The sequence below is a fragment of the Otolemur garnettii genome, unplaced genomic scaffold (genome assembly GCF_000181295.1).
Source record: "Otolemur garnettii isolate 467f Iridium unplaced genomic scaffold, OtoGar3 scaffold00020, whole genome shotgun sequence".
Classification (NCBI taxonomy): domain Eukaryota; kingdom Metazoa; phylum Chordata; class Mammalia; order Primates; family Galagidae; genus Otolemur; species Otolemur garnettii.
Window position 1 is genome coordinate 16,904,647 of NW_003852415.1, and position 25,809 is coordinate 16,930,455.

General features: G+C 37.8%; 1 protein-coding gene across 1 annotated transcript in view; it reads right to left on the reverse strand.

The window, feature by feature from the left end:
• RPS6KA5 (ribosomal protein S6 kinase A5) overlaps positions 1 to 25,809 on the reverse strand; it is a 193,265-nt gene that overhangs the window by 71,963 nt on the left and 95,493 nt on the right. Inside the window, exons 3-5 of the mRNA XM_003787075.3 lie at positions 23,871 to 24,089; positions 4,403 to 4,518; positions 697 to 804 (exon numbers count right to left, since the gene is read on the reverse strand). Coding sequence (XP_003787123.3) covers positions 697 to 804; positions 4,403 to 4,518; positions 23,871 to 24,089 — 443 coding nt within the window. The remainder of the gene's footprint in view (positions 1 to 696; positions 805 to 4,402; positions 4,519 to 23,870; positions 24,090 to 25,809) is intronic.

Genomic DNA, 25,809 nt, shown 5'->3' on the forward strand with positions numbered 1-25,809 from the left:
CCGGGCTGGGGATTTGAACCCGCCACCCTAGGTGTACGTGGCTGGCGCCTTAGCCCGTTGAGCTACAGGCGCCGAGCCAGATTACAATTTTCAATGTAATTAGATGTATTTGTAGTATTAAACAAAGTTCTAATTAAAATTGACAATGTACAGTCTTCTGTATATAAAACCTGCACATTAGTTACTACATTTTAACTCATTTTGAGCAAAAAACAGCAGGATTATGAAAGACTTAGGTCTAGGAGATATTTGTAATTCTTGTCAAGTAAATTCAAAGGGCCTTCATAGCATGTCCTACTTTGTAATTATAATGTAAACTTATGTGCTTTGTTTTGTGATTTTTTAAATTGGTTATCATTTAAGCCATAATTCCCCTAAAGGGCCAAACGAGCTATGCCATTTTTCAGTTATACTTTATATTTTTTATGGGGAAAGTTAAATGCATAGTTGTTGCTTTTAAACTGAGGAATTCTGATACATCCATCAAAGGTTTACCACAATTCTAAGAGGATTATTCCATGGCAATTTTAAACTAAAAACTTTGCAATTATTCATATCAAAATGTTCACCGGGGCAAACCTTCACAGAAGTCCATAATCCATATGGCACTGTTCTGGTAAATATTTATTCTGCAGCTAATATTTCATCCTTGTTTATATTGTTATTACTAACTTCAAATTGAAATATTATACTCACTTCATCAGCCACAAACTCCTTACTCAGACCAAAATCTGTCAGCACCACATGGCCATTAGAATCAAGCAGAATATTCTCAAGCTTAATGTCACGGTATATAATCCCCAACTGCAAAAACAAGCAAATATACATTTTAAAATAGTTTCCAAAAAATGATTTAGGACAGTCTTTCTTATTTAACTTTTTTTAAAAAAGGCATCACCCTCCTCAGAATCCTATGATGGCTCAGGGCTCATCTGCAGGCTCCCTGGACCTCTCCCTGGACTTCCTGGCACTTTTAGGAATACCTGTCTACCCCGGTGGAACCAGCTTCTTCAGGGCCTCCTTGAAGAAGGAGTTCAGACGCCTCTGAACTTGTTATTTCCTTCTCACTCCAGATGATCTTCAGGTGCTTTCTTAGCCAGTTCTCGTCCATTACTTCATAATGGCTTCAGAATCCTTTCCTGACTAACCAGATCCCACCCCGGCCACCTCCTTGCTTTTCATTCCACAGGACCTACGGACGCACTGGTCTGACCTATAAATGATTAGTGTTTTCTAGATAATTCCCATTTGTCTCAACATGCCTATTTACTGTTTTTCACTTTTTATCCAGTATTTGCACAGAATTTATCCAGTAATATGCATAGTGCTATGTGTCTAAAAGGTAATCAATAAAGGCTTGTTGAATAGAAGACTCTTAAACATAAAGAGTGAGAATCATAGGTTAATTTTAATTGAACTTCAGTTCTAAATAAGCAAGGCAAATCCACTTAATATTTATATCTCTCTATTTTCTTTTTCATATTAGTTTTATAGCAAAACATTTCAGCTATTACTTTAGCTACATAACATCAATCACAGTTACATAAGAGGCACTTGATTGATGTGAATTGTTTCATGTTTTTAAGGTAAGCCAGTTTGAATTAAATATCTTTAAGCTTAGAAATATTGCTTTTCTCAACACCAAGTATATGAAAAAAGTTCTTAATAATCTCTTAAAATTAAAATCAAGCATGGCACACCTCTTGGGGGCAGGACATAAGAGTAACAGGGACTTTATGTAACAAATGCAATTAGTATAACCTAATTCTTTGCACCCTCAATGAATCCCAAACACTAAAAATAAACAAATTAAAAAAAAACTGAAATTGGGCAGTGTCTGTGGCTCAAAGGAGTAGGGCGCCAGCCCCATATGCCAGAGGTAGTGGGTTCAAACCGAGCCCCGGCCAAAAACTGCAAAAAAACCCCAAAAAACTGACATCAAAATTGTGCAAAGAAAATCTTTAGGCAATTTTCCTCCAAGAACGTTCATGTTTTATTAAGAAATATAGGAAGGAAAATATCTAGAGTCTACAATGAACATACATACATTTTTGACTTAAAGTACTACATGTATCCAACAACCCATGGTGCTTTAGTTTTTTAAAACAACCTCTTTGGAAAAGATTTTAGGAACAAATTATTTACTATCACGTTTTACTTCATCACTTCCAAGTAAACATCCATTTTTGCCTCTTCCAATGTAGCCCAGGGATAGCAACTATGTCAAAATCAACACCACTGGCTTTGTGTTATACTTGTCTCTATTACTGCTATGCTTATCTTTTTAGCATAGTAATATTAAGAAAACATTAGCTGAGATCTGATTTGCTATGTTACTTTCATTCCACATCAATTATTACATTTATACTCAGTATTCATTATGTTTTCTACTTCGTGTTTTAATAATAATGAATGCTTATGATTTTTCTTGAATAAACTTAACAGGATTAAAGTTTCATATAAATTAAAAACTGCACTTTCTAGCTTACTCATCAGAGCTCTGCATTTTGTTTGTTTTTACTCATAGTTATGAGTTCTACCATTGTTTTTATAATCCAAAGAATTACATCTAATACTCCTAAGCATAAATTTCAAAGGTCTTTGTAGCTTATTCCTAGGTCCAATTTATTTCTTGTATAAAAATGTCTTAATTACTTCATATGCCACAAAAATAAACACAGGCATAAAGCTCGTCACTTACTGAAAATTCTATCAGAAGAAGTACACACCTGTACTATTACTTCAGCTCTTTTATTTTTTCTGAAACAGCGTCTCATTCAGTATCCGTGGGTAGAGACCCATGGTGTCCTAGCTCATAGCAACCTCAGACTTTTGGGTTTAGCAGGATCTTCCTGCCTCAGCCTCCCAAGTAGCTGGGACTACAGCTACAGTGACTACAGTGTGACTACAGTCACAACACCAGGCCATTTTTAGTAGAGATGGGGTCTGAACTCCTGAACTCAGGCAATCTGCCTGCCTCGACCTCCCTGAAAGCGAGGATTACAGCTCTGAGCCACTGAGCTGGCTCCCACTACCTGAGTTCTGCTCCCTGCTTTGATTGCACTTCTTTCCCTTGGTCTTCACTGCATTGCAGCTCAGACTGCCACTGCCTTTTCACTTTCCTCCTTGTTCTCAGACATTTTTCATTTATTCTTCTTAAGATACCTATTCTAAACCACCTCCCTTCACCTGTGCAGTCATTTTTCTGTTCTAGGCTGAAGCTACCCTTTTCTTGATCACTGCCTTTTTTCTTGTATCTTTCCATCATCTTTTCTCATAGCCTCTCCTATTTATTGTCTCCATCTTGCTATTCTAATCTCCTGCCCCTTTAGAATTACCCTTCTTCCTTTCTTTTCTCTTTTTTCCTACATTCTTTTTTTTTTTTTTTTTTGTAGAGACAGAGTCTCACTTTATCACCCTCGGTAGAGTGCCGTGGAATCACACAGCTCACAGCAACCTCCAACTCCTGGGCCTCAGCCTCCCAAGCCTTTTTTTCTACACTCTTTAATCAGCACTCTAATCTCTACTTAAGCTAGTACAGGTCCTAATACAACATGACTAAGAAGAGTGGGCTTCATGATGCACCTGAATTGTCTTAATTTAGTGACTCTAACAATGGTCTGGTTAGGGTTTCTCATACACCTTTGGTAAAAATTACTTGAGGACTTTCTATCTCTATGGAAAACAGGACAAGCCCAACCTACGTAATACTTTGTTTCTTCGATGTTTCATTATTATGAAAGAAAGTCAAAATTCCTTGAATCAATAATATTTAACAAGTTAAAACTGATTTTTATAGAGTTCAAAAACAGTCGCAAACATGAATCCCATGTAAAGATTTTTAGTAACAGAGCCCATGCTACATGGGGGATAATGGAGGAGCAAGAGGGAGGAGGTGGGGCAAGAGAGGGCGTCAGAGACAAACAAATGAAAACGACAGCCCAAGTGGAGTGGGAAATAACTTATTTGCCAACCCTGTCAAGAAATACCCTGACATGTTCAGGCTGGGTGTGCAATGGAGTAAGTTACAGCTAAGAAAATAAATATGATTTATGGTTTCATTTTATAGGAATTAAAGAATTAATTAAAAATTAAATTAATTTTAAGAATTAGAAACTTTATTCAGATGATCTTTGTAATAAATCAGCATTGGGGTTTTTCATGAAGCCCCTAAATTGCTCAGGTCCTATCTTTTTAATCTGTATCACAACTACAATAAGAATGTAGATTTTTTAAAAAGAGAACTCTGAAATTGAGAAAATTGGCAACATTCTATAAGTATGCTTTCCCATTCTCCCCCAAGATGATGACATATAAAAACATTCGCTCTTTCAGCTCCATCATTACCTAAGTTACTAATAGATTTTTCAAAAATACAAAACCCAAAGATGAAGGGCCTTACCTTGTGGAGATGTTCGAGGGCAAGGATGATCTCTCCAACATAGATCTGCACCTCATGCTCTGTGAAACGCTCTCTTTGAGAAAGGTGAGTAAAAAGTTCTCCACCATTTATATAATCTAAAAGTAAAATACATTTTTTCTTTCTTTGACTTGCATTCATAAATGAAAGTATTTCCTTCTAATCACTTTGGATTAGCCATAAGGCACTGATTTTAAGACATCGTTTTTTGTACAATTCTTAGTATATGCAGTATACAGTTTCCATACAGATACAGCACTAGATTTGTATATAATACAATTTCATGAGACAGTGACTACCTTAAACCACAATCAAATGAATTTTCCAGAGTACTGCTATTAAAACTATTACATAAAACCTGAATATATTTAAATACATTTTCCCAATGCAGTATCTCAGAAACCCCTGCCATCACTATGAAATGGATACCTAATTTACTTTGGAGTACCAAAGTATCAGCCACTGGGAAAACCAAAACAGACAAAACATGAAAGTCCCAGCCTTTCATTTGTAATAGTTTCCAGTCACTATTTTTAAGATCCGCAGGCAGATTCTCTATTTTCCAGAATTGTCTATGCACACTTATAAAAATGTATATTAGGCAGCAAGCTTCCTTACTCCTCCATTTAGCCCCCAAGTAAATGTAGGACAACTCGGCCAAATCAAAGATTATGAAACTAGAAGACTCTCATTTCCCTTTCTATTTGTCCTATTTATCCAATGGGAATAATGAAATTGGAGATAAAAGGCTACATTAATAAGTAAAAAAGAGGCTCGGTGCCTGTGGCTCAAGTGGCTAAGGCGCCAGCCACATACACCTAACGTGGTGGGTTCAAATCCAGCCTGGCCCACCAAAACAACAATGACGGCTGCAACCAAAAAATAGCCCAATGTTGTGGCGGGCACCTGTGGTCCCAGCTACTTGGGAGGCGGAGGCAGGAGACTTGCTTGAGCCCAGGAGTTGGAGGTTGCTATGAGCTGTGATGCCACAGCACTCAACCCAGGGGGATAGCTTGAGGCTCTGTCTAAAAAAAAAAAAAAAAAAAAGAAAAAGAAGTAAAAAATGAGCTGGTAAATTAAAAAAACCAACCAATTAAGTTAATAATTGGCTCCAATATGACATTTATTGATAAACTGAAAACTTATTTTTCATTATTTTAGGTAACAAGTAAACAAGTTAATATTAGAAATTGCTCAAAATCCTACTGAATAATATACTTTTTGCTAAAAATTAAAAATTTGTTTAATTAAAAAATTTTAAATGTCATCAGAAACTAACCACTACTACATTAACACATAACATTTATGTGTGAGAAACAATTTACCTCTAAAAACAGTCATAAATGTAGCTTAAAGCTTTTTTCCTGAAAATTTTGAAACTATATCCCAAGTATATTCACATGTTAAGTTTACTACATTTTGACAAACTAAAGCAAATTCTTCATTAACTCCCCAATTTTTCTTTTATCTTGCTCATTTAACTACAAATTTCAAAAAGCAATGCAATAGAAGTAGCTAGATGTTTTACAATATATTTTATAAACCACATTTCAGAAAAAAAAGCATTTCCCTTTTAAGGCTTTTGTATTTTGCCCAGGAGTTTTAATTATATCTGAACACAAAGCTAATTATTAAAAAGGTGTAAAGGAACATAGCATTCCTACAAACAATGAATTTTTTCTACATTAGTTATTTACTTAAATTTATGCAAAAAGTTTTCACAGACAATCATGGCACAGAAATAGGCACCCATATATCAACTGGCACACCTGCACAGCCTTAAATTCGAACATCTCATCTTCTATGGCCATCCCAGCAGATATGATCATTTTCTCATATGCTACCATCATCCTCACTATACTGCAAACACTTGCACACCTGCTTTCTCTGCTGAAGTTAGGTTCAGGCTGGGAGTAGGGGCTCACACCTGTAATCCTAGCACTCTGGGAGGCCAAGGGCTGGTGGATTGCTGGAGTTCATGATATTGAGACTAGCCTGAGCAAGAGCGAGACTCCATCTCTACTAAAAATAGAGAAACTAGCCAGCTCTTGTGGCAAACACCTATAGTCCCAGCTACTTGGGAGGCTAAGGCAAGAAGATTCCTTGAGTCCAGGAGTTTGAGGTTGCTGTGAGCTGTGACACCACAAATGTTTTGAATATAAGTAAGCGTATACATTCTCCCGGGAACAGTGGGCCCACAGCTTTTTATCAGATTTGCCAAGGAGTTGTGAGTCAAAACAACTGCAAGGAACATCGCTTTCAAGACAGCATTATAACTTTGAAGGGAAAAGTTCCTATCAAATTTATTTATAAACAAACCAGGGAGTACTGAGAGCACAGAGACAGCTGAGAGCAGCTCTGCCCTGAGAGTCTACACCATACACTTTATTGTCTCAGTACACACACTTACTGCCAAGCTCCCCCAAGCGTTTGGATCACTTCTTCCTGACTTTTACCCTTGTTTGGCATGGCTATCCTAGAGCTTATTTGTATTTACAATTGGACTTGTGGGGTTCAAAGCTTAAGAAGAGTAAAACACAGCAAAAGGTTTTCACTGTCAACATGATCTCTGACTCCTGAGGATGTGCTGAAACTGCGTGTCTGGTGTCTTTATACCTCTTTGTTTATCAAGAGATCTAGCCACTCTGTTAGGGTAAGGTTGGGGCTTGTCCTTGAAACTAAAAACAACTTAGCCAGGAAGTGAAACAATAAATAAGACAAAATACAGAAAAGACCATTAGAAATTTTATTAAATTTGAGCTGAATTTTAAAATTTTTATTTTCCCAAAAGAGAGTATGAGACTCAGGAATATGTCAGATTCTGGGGCTAGTGTTACCAGGAGCAATAAAATCATGAACACCCAGGTTTTAAACCCAAAGAAAACTCCCTTACCATTTAGACTCTAGGCCCCTTCCCAAATGAGCATAAATTACATTTCTTCATATAAAAGTTGTACTTAAAGTGCAAACGAAATAAAGCACCTGTGCAAAAACTATCTACTGCTAGAACTATTTAAAATCTGGTCTGTGTGAGTTCTCGATCCATGCCAACTTATCTTGATCCACGCCAGCTTATCTACCCTTAACTTTTATGCCAAAATCCATTAGATTTCTGGAAACAACTCCTCAAGTCTCTGCCAATTTCTTCCACAACAAATTGTAAACTTCAGCACTTCTTTTAATTTCTTAAAGCCAATGCTGTTTTTATTCTCTTTATTATAGGAAAATTATCAGAAATAGGAAGAGATTACTCCGTTTTTACTGATATTCCTTTAGCTTTTTGCCTCTGTGGACACACAGTGAAAACAAACTAAGTGCCATTGTCACTATAAACTCCTAGTTACTGAGGTTGGGGTAGAGGCATCATCTTAATAACCCCATGTAGTCATGGGCAGTAGGACGGGGTCCTAACAGGTGAGAATTCAGTGGTACAAAATGAGGACTTTGTGTCCCTTACTAAGTATCACACAGCCCACTGCTTCTGAGGTTAGAGAAGGAATAAGTACCAATGTTGCCTATTCTATTTAGATATGATGAATTTGATCATAATAAACAATGCTATGAAGTAGGTTCTATTAAAATAATCACATAACCCCCAAAGTAAATAGAATAATCTCTAGAGAAAAGTGAACCTCGGAGAGGTTAACTAAATTAGCCAGGGTCGCACGTCTCATTAAGTGGGAGAACAAAGCTGATGAACGTGAGCAGTGTGACGGCAGACGCACCGGGCTGCTATGTTCTATCACAGCTGCTTTCCAGGAACAGCCTCTCAGGGAGTTAGGATTGCCAGTTTTTCTTAGGAAAAGATCAACTATTCTGTCAAATATGTAAATGACTTAGAACCAATAATTCTAATATTTGGCTGTAAAAATTTGCTATCTTATGTGCTTTTCGCAATTAAATTTTGTAGGGCTCATCAGAATGTCAAAAGGTAGGCACTCTATGTCTACTGAGGTTTTTCTTAACGGCTACAGTAAATAATGGTTTAAAACTCTCTCTCTTTTTCTTAATGTGCCATGCTAAAATTATCACTGACAGATTTTATGGAATAGAACTTAATGGCAGCAATTTACATCTAACACTAGTGAACCCAGGGCTAATGAAAGAAGGACTTGTTATGGCTAGAGGAATATGTAAAACCTTGCAAAAAGCTCTTTAATTTTTTCCAAGAAGTTAACATCTTAACTAACCTATGTTAAAGGTGATGGATCTGAATTTGGCATCACACAATAGCTATATTTATGGCTCTTGACAGAGATTAGAACCTTGATTGTCTGCAGACCAAGTATCATTAGATGTTGAGTTGTTTGAAATAATGCAAACACAAAGCACAGCGTGTGCAATCCATATACCACATGGCTGGGACAAATCAGACCAGCAGGAAGCTATAAACCTGGGTTATATTGTTAAAAAACTATATTCTATCTCATCTTGTCCCATAGGCTTATATTATGAATTCTTAAGAGTTGTATGTAACTTCTTATTATCCTTAGTCTAGGAAGGCCATTAAAAACTGTCCATTACATCATATAGTGGCTACTAAATGAATCCCTACTTAAGAAGTTTTCCCTAAGTCACAATGCCTTCCCTGTGAATTTTATTTATTTTTTTAAAAGTTTATCTTGATACAATTTCAAACTTACAAAAAATGGCAATACCAATGGTTTACATGTTTCTTCATTTGGTTTAGTAGTCTCTCTGTTTTCATATGTACATATTTTTCCTGGACAGGCTGAGAATACATTGGAGACATTGTGCCCCTCCAAAATATTTCAGTGTCCTCAGAGCAAGGACATTCTTTTATATAACAACAGTATGATTATCAATATCAGAACTATATTACCTTTGAAAAAAGTACTATTTCCTAATCTATATGTCCTATTCAAATTTTATCATTTACTCCAAGAATGCTCTTTGTAGCTACTTTTACCAGCCCAGGATCTAATCCATGATGCTCAGAAATCCTATCTCTTTTGTCTGGAATCCTCAGTATTTCTTTCTTTCTTGATCTTAATATCTTTAAAGAGGATAGACCTGTTATTTGGGGGGCCAACCCTCCACGTGTGTTTTATCTGATGTCTTTTCATGCTGTATGTAATGCATTCCTGGAATGTTAACCCTTTCTAAAATAGATCAGAATCATGATATTAGTTTCCTGAACATTAACTTTGATCGTGTCATTAACGTGACATCACTAAAGTGGTGTTTGCCAGGTTTCTCCACTATGAATTTACTATGTTTCTCTTTATAATTAACTGGTAAATTGTAGGGAGACAAATTGAGACTATATAAAAATATCCTGCTCCTCATCAAACTATCACCTACTCGTTTCAGCTTCGAGCGGTAGTTTTCTAACTCCATCATTCCTTCTCCGTGTTGGCATTCTCCCATAAGGAAGAGCTTTCCCTTCGCCCCCACGTATTGCACTTTCTTACTTTCTAGCATAACAAGATGTTCTAGCCTCATCTTGTACTTTTCTAGGCTTTATTTTAATACACCATAGACAGATCACTATGTGCCAAGAAGTGGTACTAAGCACTCTCTATACATCCTTCCATTTAAGCCAAACAACTCCAGGTTAAGTGACAGAGCACAGTCAAAGAGATCCAATAACTGGTGTAGGGGCCTGCAAGCTAGGATATATTGAAACCTAGAGCTGAACTCAAGAATGGAACAGGGAAAGAAAAATGCATGTTCAAAGAGGAGTGGGTGGATTATCTGGTTTGGCCTAGAGCACAGGTATCAGCGCACAACAGCGGGAGACTGAGGGGGAAAGACAGGCTTAAACTGGGAGAGATTGTTTTGAAAGCCTGACTTTGAAGTTTACACTATGGAGTTTACATCTTCTTCAAGTAAATGGCAATCACTGGGAGAGTTCAAACAGTGGAATAACCCAGTCACAGCCATGTGCTTAAAAGACTAATCGAATAATAATGTAAAGGACAGACTGGAAAGGATCAAAAGAGGTCAAAAAACGTTAGAGCTATTTCTAATTTTCTGATGCTAAAAATAATGCTGCTTCTCTAGAAATACCAAAAAGTCAACACATGTGGGCTTGAGCTGTATATAGAAACGAAGTCACACGGTCCCTCTACAAACTAACTACACCTTTGAACTTGAACACCTTTTTTTGACTCCCTGAGCCTCAGATAACCTCATCTGTAAAACAAAGATGATAATCCACCCCTTGAAGGGTTGCTTGCAAAGACTGAGATAACATATGGAAAATACCAAGAGTGGTGCCTCATACCAAGTAGATACTACAAAATCTAAAAACTGCAATAAAAATTACTTTCCACCTTCATCTAAAAGTCTTTGTGACTGTAGACACAGATATCTAGGATTTCCTGGCCTACAATCTTAGTTTGTACTGACAATTTCACTCCTGTAATATTTAGAATAATAAAAACAATAAGAAAATAATGCTACGAGAAATACCCTTGTACATGTATTTTTTGTGTATTTGGGAAGGTATAGATTGTAGGTTAGATTCCTAAAATTGGATTGGTGACTCACAACATACATACATATTAAGTTTTGATAGCTGCTGCCAATTTTTGATGATGAATACTTTCCTTAGAAACGCTAAAGCCATTTCTATCCCCCCACCAACAGTGAATACACGCCTTTTTAAAAGGTCTAACTATTGTTGCCATCAATGCCTTTATTTTTTGCCAGTCTGACAGGTATTTCCAAGATATAGAAAATTTTAAGGTGCAGAAGAAAGGAGAGGGGAAGAAACTTGGAGAGTTTGAAGCAACTAGACCTGATCTCTTTTCAGTGGAAGGAAGATAAATGCTCATCTCAGATGGTGAGGATGACAGTAACGGGGCTGTGAGTTTGAGGGGGAATTAGGGGTTGGGAAAGCACATAGGCAGTTTGTAAGAATCATAAAATGTTTGCTAACCTTCTGAGAAGTTCTGTTGAGACTGTCAGCGTAAATTTTGTGACAGATCCAGGTAACACGTTTTGTTGACATATGAGGAAAGCTTAGCAATCAATCCAGTATTGGAAAAAAATTTCAGAGAATAATCAAAGTGACCAAAACATCAGCCGAGGAGGAAGGTTACAAAGGAAAGTGATTCTGTTGTACCAGACAAGGCAGATTCCAGTTTAGTGAGGATGCACATGGAACCCAGAGGAAGGAGGGTATAGGAAAGGCTTGAGAGAAGGCAGGGCTCAAAAATGATTAAAGGAGTGTGTAGGGAGTATGAGAAAGGGGGACAGTGAAAGATTGTGGTCAAAATCAGACTTTGAGGTCTTAGAGGCCCAGTGTGCAGCTAGACTTATAAGTGAAGTAAAGGCCAGAGGTCTGGCAGGGTGCTCAGCTGGTAATTAATACTGCTACTTAAATTGTGGAAGGTGATGGGAGGAAAGTGGAGGAGAGAGAAGCTAAGCCTGATGAGTAAGTCAGTGGAAAGGCAAGCACTGGCCTAGGAGTCAGTTAATTAGAAGAGTGAGGGGAAGGGTTGGAAAAGGTCTTTCAACAAGAAAACTCTGTTGAGAAATGATTTTTTAAAAATGATGTTTAACTATCATCTTTGTTGAAATAAGTAGCCAAACAGGAAGATGGGTATAACAGGGGCTGCAGGAGAAGCAACATTCCTCCAAGAACAGGAGGTTTTACTCAAGAAGAAAAGATAACTACAGCCTTGAGGGAGCCTGTGCGCACAGGGTTACTCAGAGAGCACAACAGAAAGGACGGGTAGAGGAGGATGAGGGGGAGAAGGATGTCAGAGTAGGGGGAAGAACATAAAATTCCTAAGAAGTAAAAAAAAAAATTCTAAAGCTTCTAAAATAGTAGGTACATAAACAGATTCCATCAACAGATTCCTACCTCTCTAATGACATAGTTTATATTTTATTCCAAAAGCTAATTTAAATGTATTCTGTCAGAAAATCAAGTTGGAACTTGGCACCAGTGAGGCAGAACGAAGTCCCAAGGCAAATTTCTCTCTGCCAGGCACTGGCTCTAGTGCTGACTGTCATAAAGGAATAAACACATGAGATTCCAATTGCTGACTGCTACAGCCACATAGGAAGAGATTAGGGCAGATTCCGCACCTCAAGTTTCTATATCAATAAAGAGTAGAAAAAGTTCAATGCCAAAAATGCTAAAAAATGCAATGAAATGGGACAGGGGAAAGGACAGGGGGAACTGTTAACAACATGGTAAGAACACCTTTCTTTTTTTCTTTATTTTGAGACAGTCTCACTCTACTGCCCCCCGTTAGAGTGCTGTAACATCAGACCAGCTAACAGACTCAAACTCTTGGGCTCAAGCAATGTTCCTGCCTCAGACTGCTAAGTAGTTGGGGAATACAGGCGCCCATCTCATCGTCCAGCTAGTTTTTTTCTATCTTTAGTAGAGATGGGTTCTCACTCTTGCTCAGGTTAGTCTCAAACTCCTGAGTTCAAGCAATCTACCCGCCTCAGCCTCGCAAAGTGCTAGGATTAAAGGCGTGAGCCACTGTGCCTGTCTAAGAACACTTTTCTTGACGGATGCATCTCTTAAGTTCTGATTTCTTCTCCTAAGAGAGAAAGTCAGGATAAGTCTTGTTCATAACTGAAGAACAAAAGAGGACCATCAATAGTTCATCTTTATGATAACTATGATTTATTTTCCTAAAGGGCATAAACCTTGTTTCAGAAGCTTTCAGGCAAATTTCATTAATGTAACACTGCTAGAAACATTTATCAATTTGTAATTGCACTGAGATTTATTTACAGTCCATACAGTGGAAAACCTTATGTGATTCTTATACAAATGACTGGTTCCTTCATTAAGCTAAAAGTAATTTCTTTTGTTATATGAACACGTTCATATCTCAATTCTTTTGTATTTATTAAATCATCTTCTTTATATGTAAAATGACTCATTCTATATCTCAAAATATTAACGTAAATAATTCTAACTCCCGCATGAGATTGTCATGAGGATTAAATGAGCTATTGAGGATTAAAGCTGAGCCAGACGTAAGGAGGCACTTGTTAAATGGTAACAAATGGTGACTAACAGATAATCTTTATCAATTACAATTTATAGAATGGAAAAATACAGTCAAGTTTAATTATAGTGACTTAAATATAAAAATCAAATTTATTGTATCCTGACTTACTTTCTCAATGTAAGCAAAATTTCAAGAGTTATAAATGCCTAACATATATTCCTATAATGTATTGTTAGCATCCAAAGTTTTAGTCCAGTATTAAGCTAAAGAGAAATTTTCTTATATAATTGATATTTTAGTGCAATCCTCAAGTTTTAAAATTGTACAAATAGCTGGTTTTTATTCAACTGAAATTAACTAGCTTTTAAAGAAAGATTTTTATGTTCTGGTATTTGGAGAGCCAGATGAAGCACTCTGATACTGTGTCTCTAAGAAGCATAAAAATAACATAGAAATCACACAAATAATGTGAAAATTCAAAAACAAAATCTCTCCCACTTTAAAACACTACCATCCTCCCCAAACCCCACATGTCCCAACTTCTCTTTCTTCTTTCTTTCACTGTCAAACTTCCTTGAAGAGTGGTCTACATGGCTGACACTCCTTCCTTACCCACTCTTCAGGTTATAGTGCTGCTGCTACAAATCACCACGACCATATACAGTTATTGTTTTATAATTTTATCCATTAGAAGTCAGGCATGGATGTCAGGGGACTAAAATCAAGGCATCCACAGGGCTGCATTTCTTCTAGAGCAGTGGCTCTCGACCTTCCTAATGCCGCAACCCTTTAATACAGTTCCTCATGTTGTGGTGACCCTCAACCATAAAATTATTTTCATTGCTCTTCAACAACGAAATTACACACACTGTTACTTTGGTAGAGGACAATTTCACCTGCTCAACACCTTTTGAAACATCTGATTTGACTTGATGTTGAACCCAGAAATCTCTCCTTTGTTCCGTAGTGATGTGCTTCTATAAAAAGATGGATAAACTGAAATTCTCCTCATCGGCAATGAAAATAATTTTATGGTTGGGGGTCACCACAACATGAGGAACTGCATTAAAGGGTTACAGCATTAGGAAGGTTGAGAACCACCTTTCTAGAGGCTGCAAGGGAAAATCTGTTTTTTGCCCTTTCCAGCTCTTGGATAGAGGCTGCCCTCCTCCTTTGGCTCCTGGTCCCTTCCTCCACTTTTAAAGCCAACAAGTAGCACTGGGTCACTTCTCACATCACATCATCACCTTGACCTCTCCTACTGTCACATTTTACTCTGACTCTCCTCTGCCTCCCTCTTTTACTTGTGAGAACCCTTGTGAATATATTGGGCCCACCTAGATAATTCAGGATAAGTCCCCTATTTTAAGGTCTTCTGATTTAACTACGTTAATTCCATCTACAATCTTAACTCTCCTTTGCCAGGTAACCCAATATATTCACAGATTCTGGGATTTGATTGTGGGCGTCTTTGTGAGGCCAATACTCTGCCTCCTGCAGACCCTATTCACTTTGTACCACATGATAGTACAACTTCCACCTCCATAACGCCACCAGAGTATAAGGTTAAAAACCACCTCATGTTACTGGAGTCAATAAATACTCATATTACTTAACTTTCCAGCTACACTTTGCAAACCAAAGAAAAGAATATTTTAAGAAGAGCAAAGTACTGGCACAAGAACCACCCCTACAGATTAGCCCACAATGAGCCTCAAAAGTGGTTTTGTGAAACCACTGAATTTTGGGATAGTCTGTTATGCAGAAAAGACTAACTGTACATTAGTAACTTGTAGTTCATGCTTGTAACTGACTTGTTCAATCACATAGTGAATAAGTGACCACAAAAAAAATTTTTTTTCTTTCTTTTACCAGAATGATGTCTGTTTAATTTAAGTCACACTTCTGTCATGATATTAGAGTGGGGTGACCAGACATACCGCTTTTTAACAATTTATCCCATGACCTGACCCACGGCGTTTTTAAAAAGTCCCCATTTTTGGAAAGAATGCACAAACGGGCGGGAGAACAGGAAGGAAATATACGGTTTTCGGCTGCCATGTGGCTATTTCACCAGAATATGAGTTTTATATTACTTTTGTTAATTTTATAATGTTAAACTATAATAATAACAAGTAATTGTTGAGAAGCAAATATCGAGAACTGCTTATCAAAGTTTCCATTGTTATCAGGCCCTGCCCCTTCATCTGCCCCGCCCCTGCCCATGTTGTCCTGCTTTACAAATGTTAAAATCTGGTCACCCTATATTAGAGATATCATGATATTTGTATCTTATTTCAATGATACATAATGTACACGGATATTTAACAATAGCAAGCAGATTTCATATGGTTGTTGTAAGGCCACCCCACTCCCAATCTTGTTTCCTTCTTGGACACAGGACAGGACACTGAGCATGTGTATATGTGTCTCCGTGTGTATACAGGAAGGCAGAGAGAGACTAGAGGAGAGGATGCAGAACAGCACGCTGAGCATGTGTATATGCGTCCCCGTGTGTATACAGGAAGGCAGAGAGAGACTAGAGCAGAGGACGCAGAACAGCACGCTGAGCATGTGTATATGTGTCCCCGTGTGTATACAGGAAGGCAGAGAGAGACTAGAGGACAGAAAAGTGGCCTTCAAACTAGCAAATATGTTTTTTTAAGCAAGTTAACCCTGAGAACTTGAACTGAAGATCTCCATAAAATTTTCAAGATCCTGACAACTCCCTCAGACAAAACTCATGTGATAGTTCTGACAAATAATATTTTATGGAATTAACATGAGGGTAAAACGGCACTTGTTCTCAATCAGAATTCTTCTTGAGCATAGACTATTTACTTAGATTGGTACATTTCGAAAGAGTAAGTGTTCAGGGTCACTTATAAGTATTTGCAACAACTTTTTCTATTTGCATTATTGATATCACTGGTGAGAAGCCCTGACATTAGGGCAGTAGGAAATGGACAAATTCCCTTTGCTTCCTGGAAAGGAACACACACTGTCACTTTGGGAGAGGACAGTTTCATCTGCTCAACACCTTTGCACATCTTATTTGACTTGATGTTGAACCCAGAAATCTCTCCTTTGTTCCATAGTTGATGTGCTTCTATAAAAAGATGGAGAAACTGAAATTCACTGGAGACACTGAGTTAGAGAAGCCGTAAACATATTACTGAAAAATACAGGAATAGCCTAAACAGCACTATTTTCCATTGAAGGTGCAAAAGGATAACCATGGACAGAGGTGGTAACCTCATTTTTAAGGCTATGCTTTGTCATGGAAGTCAGTCTGTGTAACAGGAGGGAAGTGGCGGAGGGAGACAGACAGAAGAAATCCTACACCTCCTGCTTTCAAGGACAGTGTCTGTTCTGCTTTCATTCTCCAAATACCCAGACACCTACTTATTTCTGGTAATATTTGACTAGATGTCAAATTCTCCTATTTAGAATTTCTGTTGTATTTCTTCTTATGGAGGCACCTCCCCGAGAGCTATTATTAATGTCCCCCATGGTTCAGATTATTTCTCCTTTCTTTTTCTCTCTGCATTGTTGATTGGTCGTCTTTCCCCCTCCCTCAGATACGCTTCATGTACATTAACTCCCACACATTCTGGTTCTCCTTTTCACCTACTCTTCCTCCTCTGGACCACCCACCAAGTTATTCTTGATAGCTCCCTTTTCTTATCTTGTGTAGACTCTCTTTGAGACAGGGTCTCACTCCGTCACCCAGACTCGAATACAGTGCACAATCACAGCTCACTGCAACCGCAAACTCCTGGGTTCAAGTGGTCCTTCTGCCTCTGCCTCCCAAGTAGCTGGGTCAACCCAGAAGTGTGTGCCATCACACCTGACTAATTTTCAAAATTATTTTTTGTAGAGAGGGGGTGGGTCTTGCTTTCTTATCCAGGCTGGTCACCAACTCCTGAGCTCAAACCATCTTCCTACTTTAGCCTCCCAAAGTGCTCAGGTTACCTTCATTAACCACTACACCTAGCACTCAAGTATGGGTTTTTTTCTTTAGAATTTTAAAATGCTTCATTGAAATGTAGACTGATTAATAAGCAACATTCTCCTTCTAAATATTTTAATAACAGGTTGTTAATGACAAGAAGATGCAGAAATAAAAACATGTTAAAATTACATCTTTAATAAAGTGGCACTTAGAAGCCCCAACTTTTCCAAAGCAAGAAGGGCTAACCTGTTGTTACCTAGAAACAATGCACATGTATGTAGAGGGTAGGAAGATGTTCCTTTAGGGGATGCTATTATTTATGACCCAGTTTCTCTCTGATCTTCTAAAGATCCTTATCCTACCAGCATTCAGAGAGAATGTCGAGTGTAGTGGGGTCAAAAGAACACTGGCCTAAACTATAGTCTTAACCTGATGTATCACACAAACCTGAAAGTCATTTATTTTTAAATCATGACAAAGCCATATGACTTTTTTCTTTTTTGATTTTAGCTCAACATTCTAATAGCACCTCGTAAATGCATTCCAGCTTATTGAAATTATTGCAAAGTTCTGACTAATAATATCTATCAGTCTTAGTCATATTTATTTCAAAGCAAGAAGTTCCTTCAGTTAATGTCTGTTTTGTCACACAAGTGACTACAATGGATCATGAACCATTTTGTTAATATCTCAGCAAGCATCCTCACCCTTGTAATTACTGAGATGAAATTAATATTCAAAAGTGAAACTTCAATGTTTTAAATACCTAAAACTATTGAAAGGATGAGTCATGATCACAGAACTGTCTACAAGGCTGGGGTGGCATTCATTATCGAGAATGAGCCTTGGCATCACCTTTATAAATACTTTTGTAATTTGCTTCTTTAATATCTTAAGAATTCTACTGATTAATTTGATAGTTTATTACAATCATAATCAGCTAGCATTTTAAAAAAGTCACCCCAACAGAGACTAAAGAACAGCAATAGAAAAATTATTTTTTACAGATTATTTTCTACATAGAATTCCTTCTCAGGGTAAGGTGAAATAAATTTGAGGTTTATGAGAAAGAGAGACTAGATGAAAATATTTTAATAACTCTTATAACCATGTACAGGTACAGAAAAAGGTTATAAAAGGTGGTCTCCTTGTTTTACAAGTCAGAAAAGTTTATAAAAAGAAATATGAAGGGGGAAAAAACCTCATGAAATTCATATAAAACCATTAGATAAAGATTAAATTAAAGCCTTAAAAGACAACAATGCTTTAGAATTAAAAAAACAAAACAGAAATAGGGGCAGGTACGGTGGCTCACACCTGTAATTTCATCACTTTCAGAGGCTGAGGTGGGAGTATCCCTTGAGACCAGGAGTTTGAGTCCAGCCTGGGCAACGTAATGAGACCTCATCTTTACAAAATGTAAAAAAAAAAAAAATTCCCAGGCGTAGTGGCAGGAGTGGCTTGTGTCTGTAGTTCTAGCTATTCTCGGGAGGCTGAGGCAGGAGGATCGCTTCATCCTGGGAGTAGAAGGATGCAGGGAGCTGGGATTGCACCATTGTACCCAGCCTGAGAGACAGAGCAAGATCCAGTGCCAAAAGAAAAAAAAAAAAAAAGATAAAAAACAGAAATGTGACTGTTAGTCTTTGTTTGGTTTTAGTGGGTCTGGACATTGATTGATTAAGCAAAGAATAGAACTCTCCTAGCTTTTCTAGTTCTGTTGTAACAGTCCTTCCAGGTTACAGAAGATTCCAACAGATAACCCTCTGACCTCTTCCAAGGCCTCCAGCAAATGACCTATTTATCTCTGGCACCACACCCATGTGACTGAGCGATGACTAACCAGAGGACCCCTCCTGAGCTAGACCTGCACCACATCCTGAACTGCTTGAAAAGAGGCCCCTGCCCTAACTCAGTGCTTCTATTTTTAGTGGCAGCTCATCTGCTTGCAGATGCTTTTAATAAATCTCTCCTATTAATGCTACTCAGCCTGGTTCTCTGTGGTACCTTTCCACCTTTCAACATCTATCTAACAGTGACTGTGACTTACAATAGATGGGTTTAGAGCAAGGGTCAACAAATTACAGCTCAGGGTCGGTGCCTGTAGCTCAAGCGGCTAGGGTGCCAGCCACATACACTGGAGCTGGTGGGTCTGAATCCAGTCGGGGCCCACCAGACAACAATGACAACTGCAACCAAAAAAAAAAAAATAGCCGGGCGTTGTGGTGGGCGCCTGTAGTCCCAGCTACTTGGGAGGCTGAGGCAAGAAACTAGCTTAAGCTCAAGAGTTTGAGGTTGCTATGAGCTGCAATGCCACAGCACTCTACCCAGGGTGACAGCTTGAGACTCTGTCTCAAAAAAGAAAACAAATTACAGCTCAGAGGACAAATCTAGTCCACTACCATTTTGGTAAATACAATTTTACTAGAACCCCACTATGTCTATTTGTCCATTGTTTTCTGGGTCAAAGAGACATTAAGGATGACAAAGCCAAAAATATTTACCATCTGGCCTTTTATTGGTCAGAAAAGGTGCTAATCGCTGACGTAGAGGATGGCAGATACAATATAAACGAATTAAAGGCAATCACAACTAAATAAAGCGTATTGTGGGAAAATACATTCTGGGAAACAATCACACATACTCCATTCTGGCTGAAATACCAGTCTATTCTGTGTCTGGGTTCTAAGAGCAAATGTCACTTGTAAGCATCTGGCAAGATAATACCAACATGATGATAATCATATCATTTGGAGAAGCCTATACCAGTAAGGCAAATTTTATCCCAGTGGAACAAGCCCAGTCAAGAAATCTACATAGTGAACCACAAATACCAGTAGAGTATGATGGCAGCCTAGACCTGAATCTCCTAGTTGGCTCCTGAAACATCTTAAAAAATAGCAAAACAACTGTAAACCTCCATGACCCACTCCTCAGCAAAACTAAGAGACAGTGAAAACCCATCTATGTGAAAGCAACAGAGCAGACACAAGCACTATGGTGAAGTTACAAAAATGCAATAAAATAGCAGGTCACAAAATTAATGTGTACAAATTAATAGCTTTTAGCTTGAAGATCTGGTGGAAGGGAAGACCCCATTTATAATAGCAACAGATAACAGAATATCTAAGATTAACTTAAGAAATGTGTGTGGGAAGAAATGTTAAAACATCCTAAGGTCTCAGAAATAGAATTCAACATGAGAAAATGTACCATGTTCTTGAATAGGAATAACCCAAATCATAAAAATGTCAAGTCTCCCTAAATTAATTTTTTAATTTAGAACGATCCCAATAAAAACAGTCTTAACAGGTTTTGTTTCCTCTCTCCAGAATATCACATGAACAAGCCCAGGGTAATCCAGCAGAGACATGACCAGCTAACCCATAGGATCATGAGAAAATAAGTTGTTGTTTAAGACACTAAATTTTAGGTGATTTGTTATATACCTATAAATAACGTGTACAATTGTGTATTAAATGAAATGAAAATGTATAAACTGAGAAAGGTAGATCTCATTAACTAAAAAAAAAAACTAGTTGCAAATAACAAGTGTCAGATAATCTCATTCTGATAAAACACACATGGCAACACATGGACAGAAAGATCTAGATGGAAATACACCAAGTAACAGAGATGACAATAAGGCGAACTCTGCTTGTATCTCCTGTATCTTCTACATGCATATACACTGCTTTTGCAGGAACAGAATGCTTTTTTAAATGTCATTTTTTAAAAAAAGGTTTATAGTGTTTACTCGAAGGGTCACCTGGGTCCTTGAAGACCTAGGCATGTAAATTCTTGCTCTATCTTCACCAAAACACTGGAAAAAAGGCAAGCATAAGGTTTTTGGGACTGCTATGGGCTGAATTCTATCTCCCCCAAACGCACATGTTAAATCCTTGAGTCCCAGTACCTCAGAATGTGACTGTATTTGGAGTTAAAGCAAGGCCACTATGGTAGGCTCTAATCCAATCTGACTAGTGTCAGTATAGGAAGAGGAAATTTAGGAACAAAAAGAGACACAAGGGGCTCACGTGCACAGAGGGAACACCCTGTTAAGGGGCAGTAAGAGGCCAGCCTTCTACAAGCCAAGGAGAGAGGCCTCCGAGGAGACTAAGCCTGCCAGCACCTTGACTGGGCAACACATTCATCACACCATCCAGAGCTTCCAGAGCTATGAGAAAATACATTTCTGTTGTTTAAGCCACTCAGTGTCTGAGGTATTTTGTTGTGGCAGCCCTCCCAGACTAATACAGGGACTGAATGCATGTTATTTGGAACACTGACCTACTGTGCATTAGGACAATTAAATAAGAGCCCTGAACCATACAAAGTTGAAGTCCTATTCTAAATTGTTTAAAAGTTTCCATCCTTAAAGTCAAATAACTACTGTAAATATCACAGAGACAAACAAGCTCCATTATATTAAATAAATGTGTGTGGACAGGAAACAGCAGGACGTGCCTTCTGCATGCACTGCCTCGCTCGTTGAATGAAAGTGTTGTCCAGTCCACATTCCACTTGAGTTGGTGCAAGAAAGGAGTTTTCTTTTGTTTCGGGGTTCTTTTTCTTTTGTGGGTGTATTTATGGGCCACTGACAAAGAACAAAAGTAATGAAAAGCCAGCAACTAAAAAGCAACATGATTAAGGACTATTGTTTTTAAATTATATATCAAATATTTTACTCATCTGCTTTTAAGTTAAAAATATTATTTATAAAAACCACACTACTTACCATAAATAATGAAAAGAACTGAGTACAGTTAGGATAAGAGAACAGAAAAAAAAAAAAAAAAGAGGGGAAAAGGGAGAGGGGAGGGCTGTGGTATGATGGTGCAGATCTAGATTCCTGTGAGCTTCTTCTGGCTCTTGTGACCTTAGAAATGTTATTTAACTTTTATGAGTTTACTTTAAAGGGAGAAGTTTGAACAAGATAATCATTTCTCAAACAGTCTTCTGGACTCCCTAAGACTTCCTTGAAAACCCTTGTACATGAGGAATAAAGATAAACTGGTGGGGCTCGGTGCCCTGCAGCCTAGATTCAAGCAGAGCTGTTCATTTCTATTTGTTTCCATTTGAATTTCTGTGTGTTCATTTGAGGGAAAGGTTCTGCTGCTAAAGATGTTTGAAATCACTGTATTAAAATGTTCTGTCTCCAGTAACAGTTTTATCAATCATACAGGTAGAAATATTGAAGGACTACAAACTAAGAATCAGTAAATAACTTACAGCAGATACACACAGGAGGCAGAATGAAGGGCCAAATAACACTGACTCACTGACAGACAGATGGTAACATTAATGGGTAGTCTGCTAGGACAGGAGAGATTATCCTTTACATGTATAAATAAAGATTTAGAATTAACAGATGATTGCAGATACTGCAAATGAGCTTCAAGTATTACTTCATGGCTCAAAAAGTGAATAAACTTTTAATATCATAAATAAAGGTATAATTTTCAAAATGAGAACATCCAATAAAACTGCCAAATACATACTAAAGTATGTGTACTACCAATAATCACAGAATATGGCACCATTGTTTGGCAAACAGAAGAGAGACATTGGGATAAGTCAGACCTGAGTCCCAATCTTAATTTTTAAGCTTACACAAAATATGTAACTTTGAGACTTGTAGCTCCCAGAACCTTTGACACCACTAAGGAGTGGATCCTGCAATGTCATTGTGAGGGTCAGTGACACTATGGTTAACACCGACCATAATGCCCAACATACTGTAAGCACTCCAGAAATAGCTAATGTTTCCAGAGCATTATGTAAAATTCCAGCTCATTTAATCCTCACAACAGTTCTAAGAGAGAATTATAAGGCATACGTGCAAATTAACACAAACTAAGACCAAAATGGTAACAGATGAAATATTCAACAACAGCATAGTACAATACTAGAAGCACTGCCGTTCACTTCTAGTAGGAACAGAAAACAATGCAACTTTTCTGCAAAGCAATCTGGCAACATATATCAAGGACTTTGCCAAAGATGACATACAAGCGGTCCAACTCTACTTGGGAAGGAAAGAATTCAGAAAGCACCTGTGAGTGAAAACAAGCGTGATCGAAGGGTTGACTGGTGCCTATTCCTATCATTTGCAAGTTTTTTTTAAACAGGAAATGCAAAGCTTCTCTAGGAATAAAAGTCTTTATTTTCTTTTTTCTCATTACTGGTTTTCATAAATATCGCCTAGTCAGCTCAAACCTGTTTGTTTCTGAGGTCTCCTAAAGCAGAAATCGTGGCCCACATCACTATTCAGTTCCTCACATTTGACAGAAACACACTGCCCAAGGAGGCAGATATTTCTAATGAGTAAACTGTTTCTTAAGAATAATAAAGGAGTATAGAATAGAAGCATATGAATTTCTTCATGATAGGAAACCTCAAATCCAAAACAATGCACAATTTTCAAGGAAACCATCACAGAGAGAAGAACAAGAGAACATTTCACTTCCAAGTTCAAAGTATGTTGCTCTAAACACCCAGATAAATACATGGTTACATAAAAAGTCTGCTAATAAAGGATACTTACCTAAAATGAGATGAAGTTTGGTTTCTGTCTGGAAAGCATAGTGCAGTGTCACCAAGAACGGCGACTGTCTAATGTGCTCCAAGACTTGTCGTTCTGTCCTCGTGTGCTCCGTGGTCTTGGCCTTCTGAACTATTGTTGCCTTTTTCAAGACTTTCATGGCATACAGCTTTCCAGTATCATGACCACTTATTTTACGAACCAGGAATACTTTTCCATAAGCTGAAAATGAAAGGAAAAAAAATTAAAATTCTGCTCTATAGGCAGAATGATAATTTATTGGAAATAAAATTTTTGTACAAACAAAAACCACTCTTTAAAATAAAAGATAGCCTTTGTGCTGTTTCAAATAGTTCTCTGATAAGAGTTTTTCAGTTCCATAGCAAATATATTTCTAGGCCTAACCCCTCGGTATTTACATATCTAAGTCGCTGAGGCCAAAGTTACACTTTTTTTTTATTTGAATAGTACTTGTTTTTTTTTAATGTAATTTTTTTTAATTAGATCATAATTGTGTACATTAATTCTATCATAGGATGTATCCTATGTGTCCTACAGTGTAGGATGTATCCTACAGTGTGTTGCTTCCATATACAGTTTGAAAAACTCTCATCCAACTGGCTTCCATCATGTCTTTCTCATAATTGTTGTGCTAAGACATTTATATTACACTTTTATTGTTATTCTCCCCTCAATATTTTTAGCTGTCGAAAACTGGCTGTTGTTATAATTAACTAACCACAGTCCAATTCTGGAATGAGGACATTTTAGACATGAGATAAAACCTCAGGTATATATATATTTGCTACATCTCATACACACATATAAATCAAGTCCCTCAAGTATTCCTCTATATTTACTTAAAAAAAAAAGACCAAAGCAACATAAGCTGACATTACATAAATGAAAGAAATCTTTAGACTTAATAAACATGAAAATATCTTAAAATAGCAAGCAATACAGACAGAAGTCCTCTTTTTATATCTCTGGGCAACAATTCATGGCTCACTGGGTCAAGCTGACCACATTTTTCATGAGTATAGGCTCTGTTGAGCACAAGCCTGTGAGTGGTGCCCCTACCCCAGGCGGAGGAACTTAAGCCACGTGGGCACTGTGTCTCCCCAGGCAGAACAGGTTCTCTACATTTATTTTCTTACAGAAGTGGGATGGGGCAGGCAGAGCTGAAGGAACAGGGAGGAGGAAGGGCAGGCAAAAACAAAAGCAAAGGATGCTGTGAGAGAGAAAAGGTGCATCCCCAATTCATCCTTGCAAGGTATACATTCTCCAGAGTTACTTAACCTCTTGAAAAATGCACTGGGATATTTAAGTCTAGTTTGCCTTTAGAACAGTGGTTCTCAACCTGTGGGTGGCAACCCCTCTTTAACAATGAAAAATACATTGCAGCATTAGGAAGGTTGAGAACCACTATTTTAGACGATAAATGCTTTTACTGGACTCTGTTCACATGCGTACAATATCTACCACCTAGTTTTATCATAATCCACCCACTAGGATGAGAGAGCTGCTTTACAAGATGGGCTCTTGTACTCTGTATGTTATTTGTTTCAGCACAGTAGGAAATAGATTAGTGCGGTCATGTGACACACAATGGCTGGCTAGAAGGCCGCAATGATCCTGAGGAGAAGGGGTGCCAACAATTAAGGACTTGTGTGTGTCAGGCTCTGTGTTAACCTCCTTCCACACGCCAATCCACTGTTTTGTCACAACAGCCAGTGCTAGAAAGCAGATATTTTTCATTTAAAATTAAGAGTGGGTCCCTGGAGTGATGCTATGTATTTTTCAATCAGTTCTGCTGCTCTAGTCTTCTGGCCAGTTCCGTAACTATCCTAAGCCCACCTCTGTGAAGTGGAATGACTAAAATTGCCAATTTCACTCTTGTGAGTGCTAGAAAGCAGATATTCTGGATCTTTTTTTTTTTTTT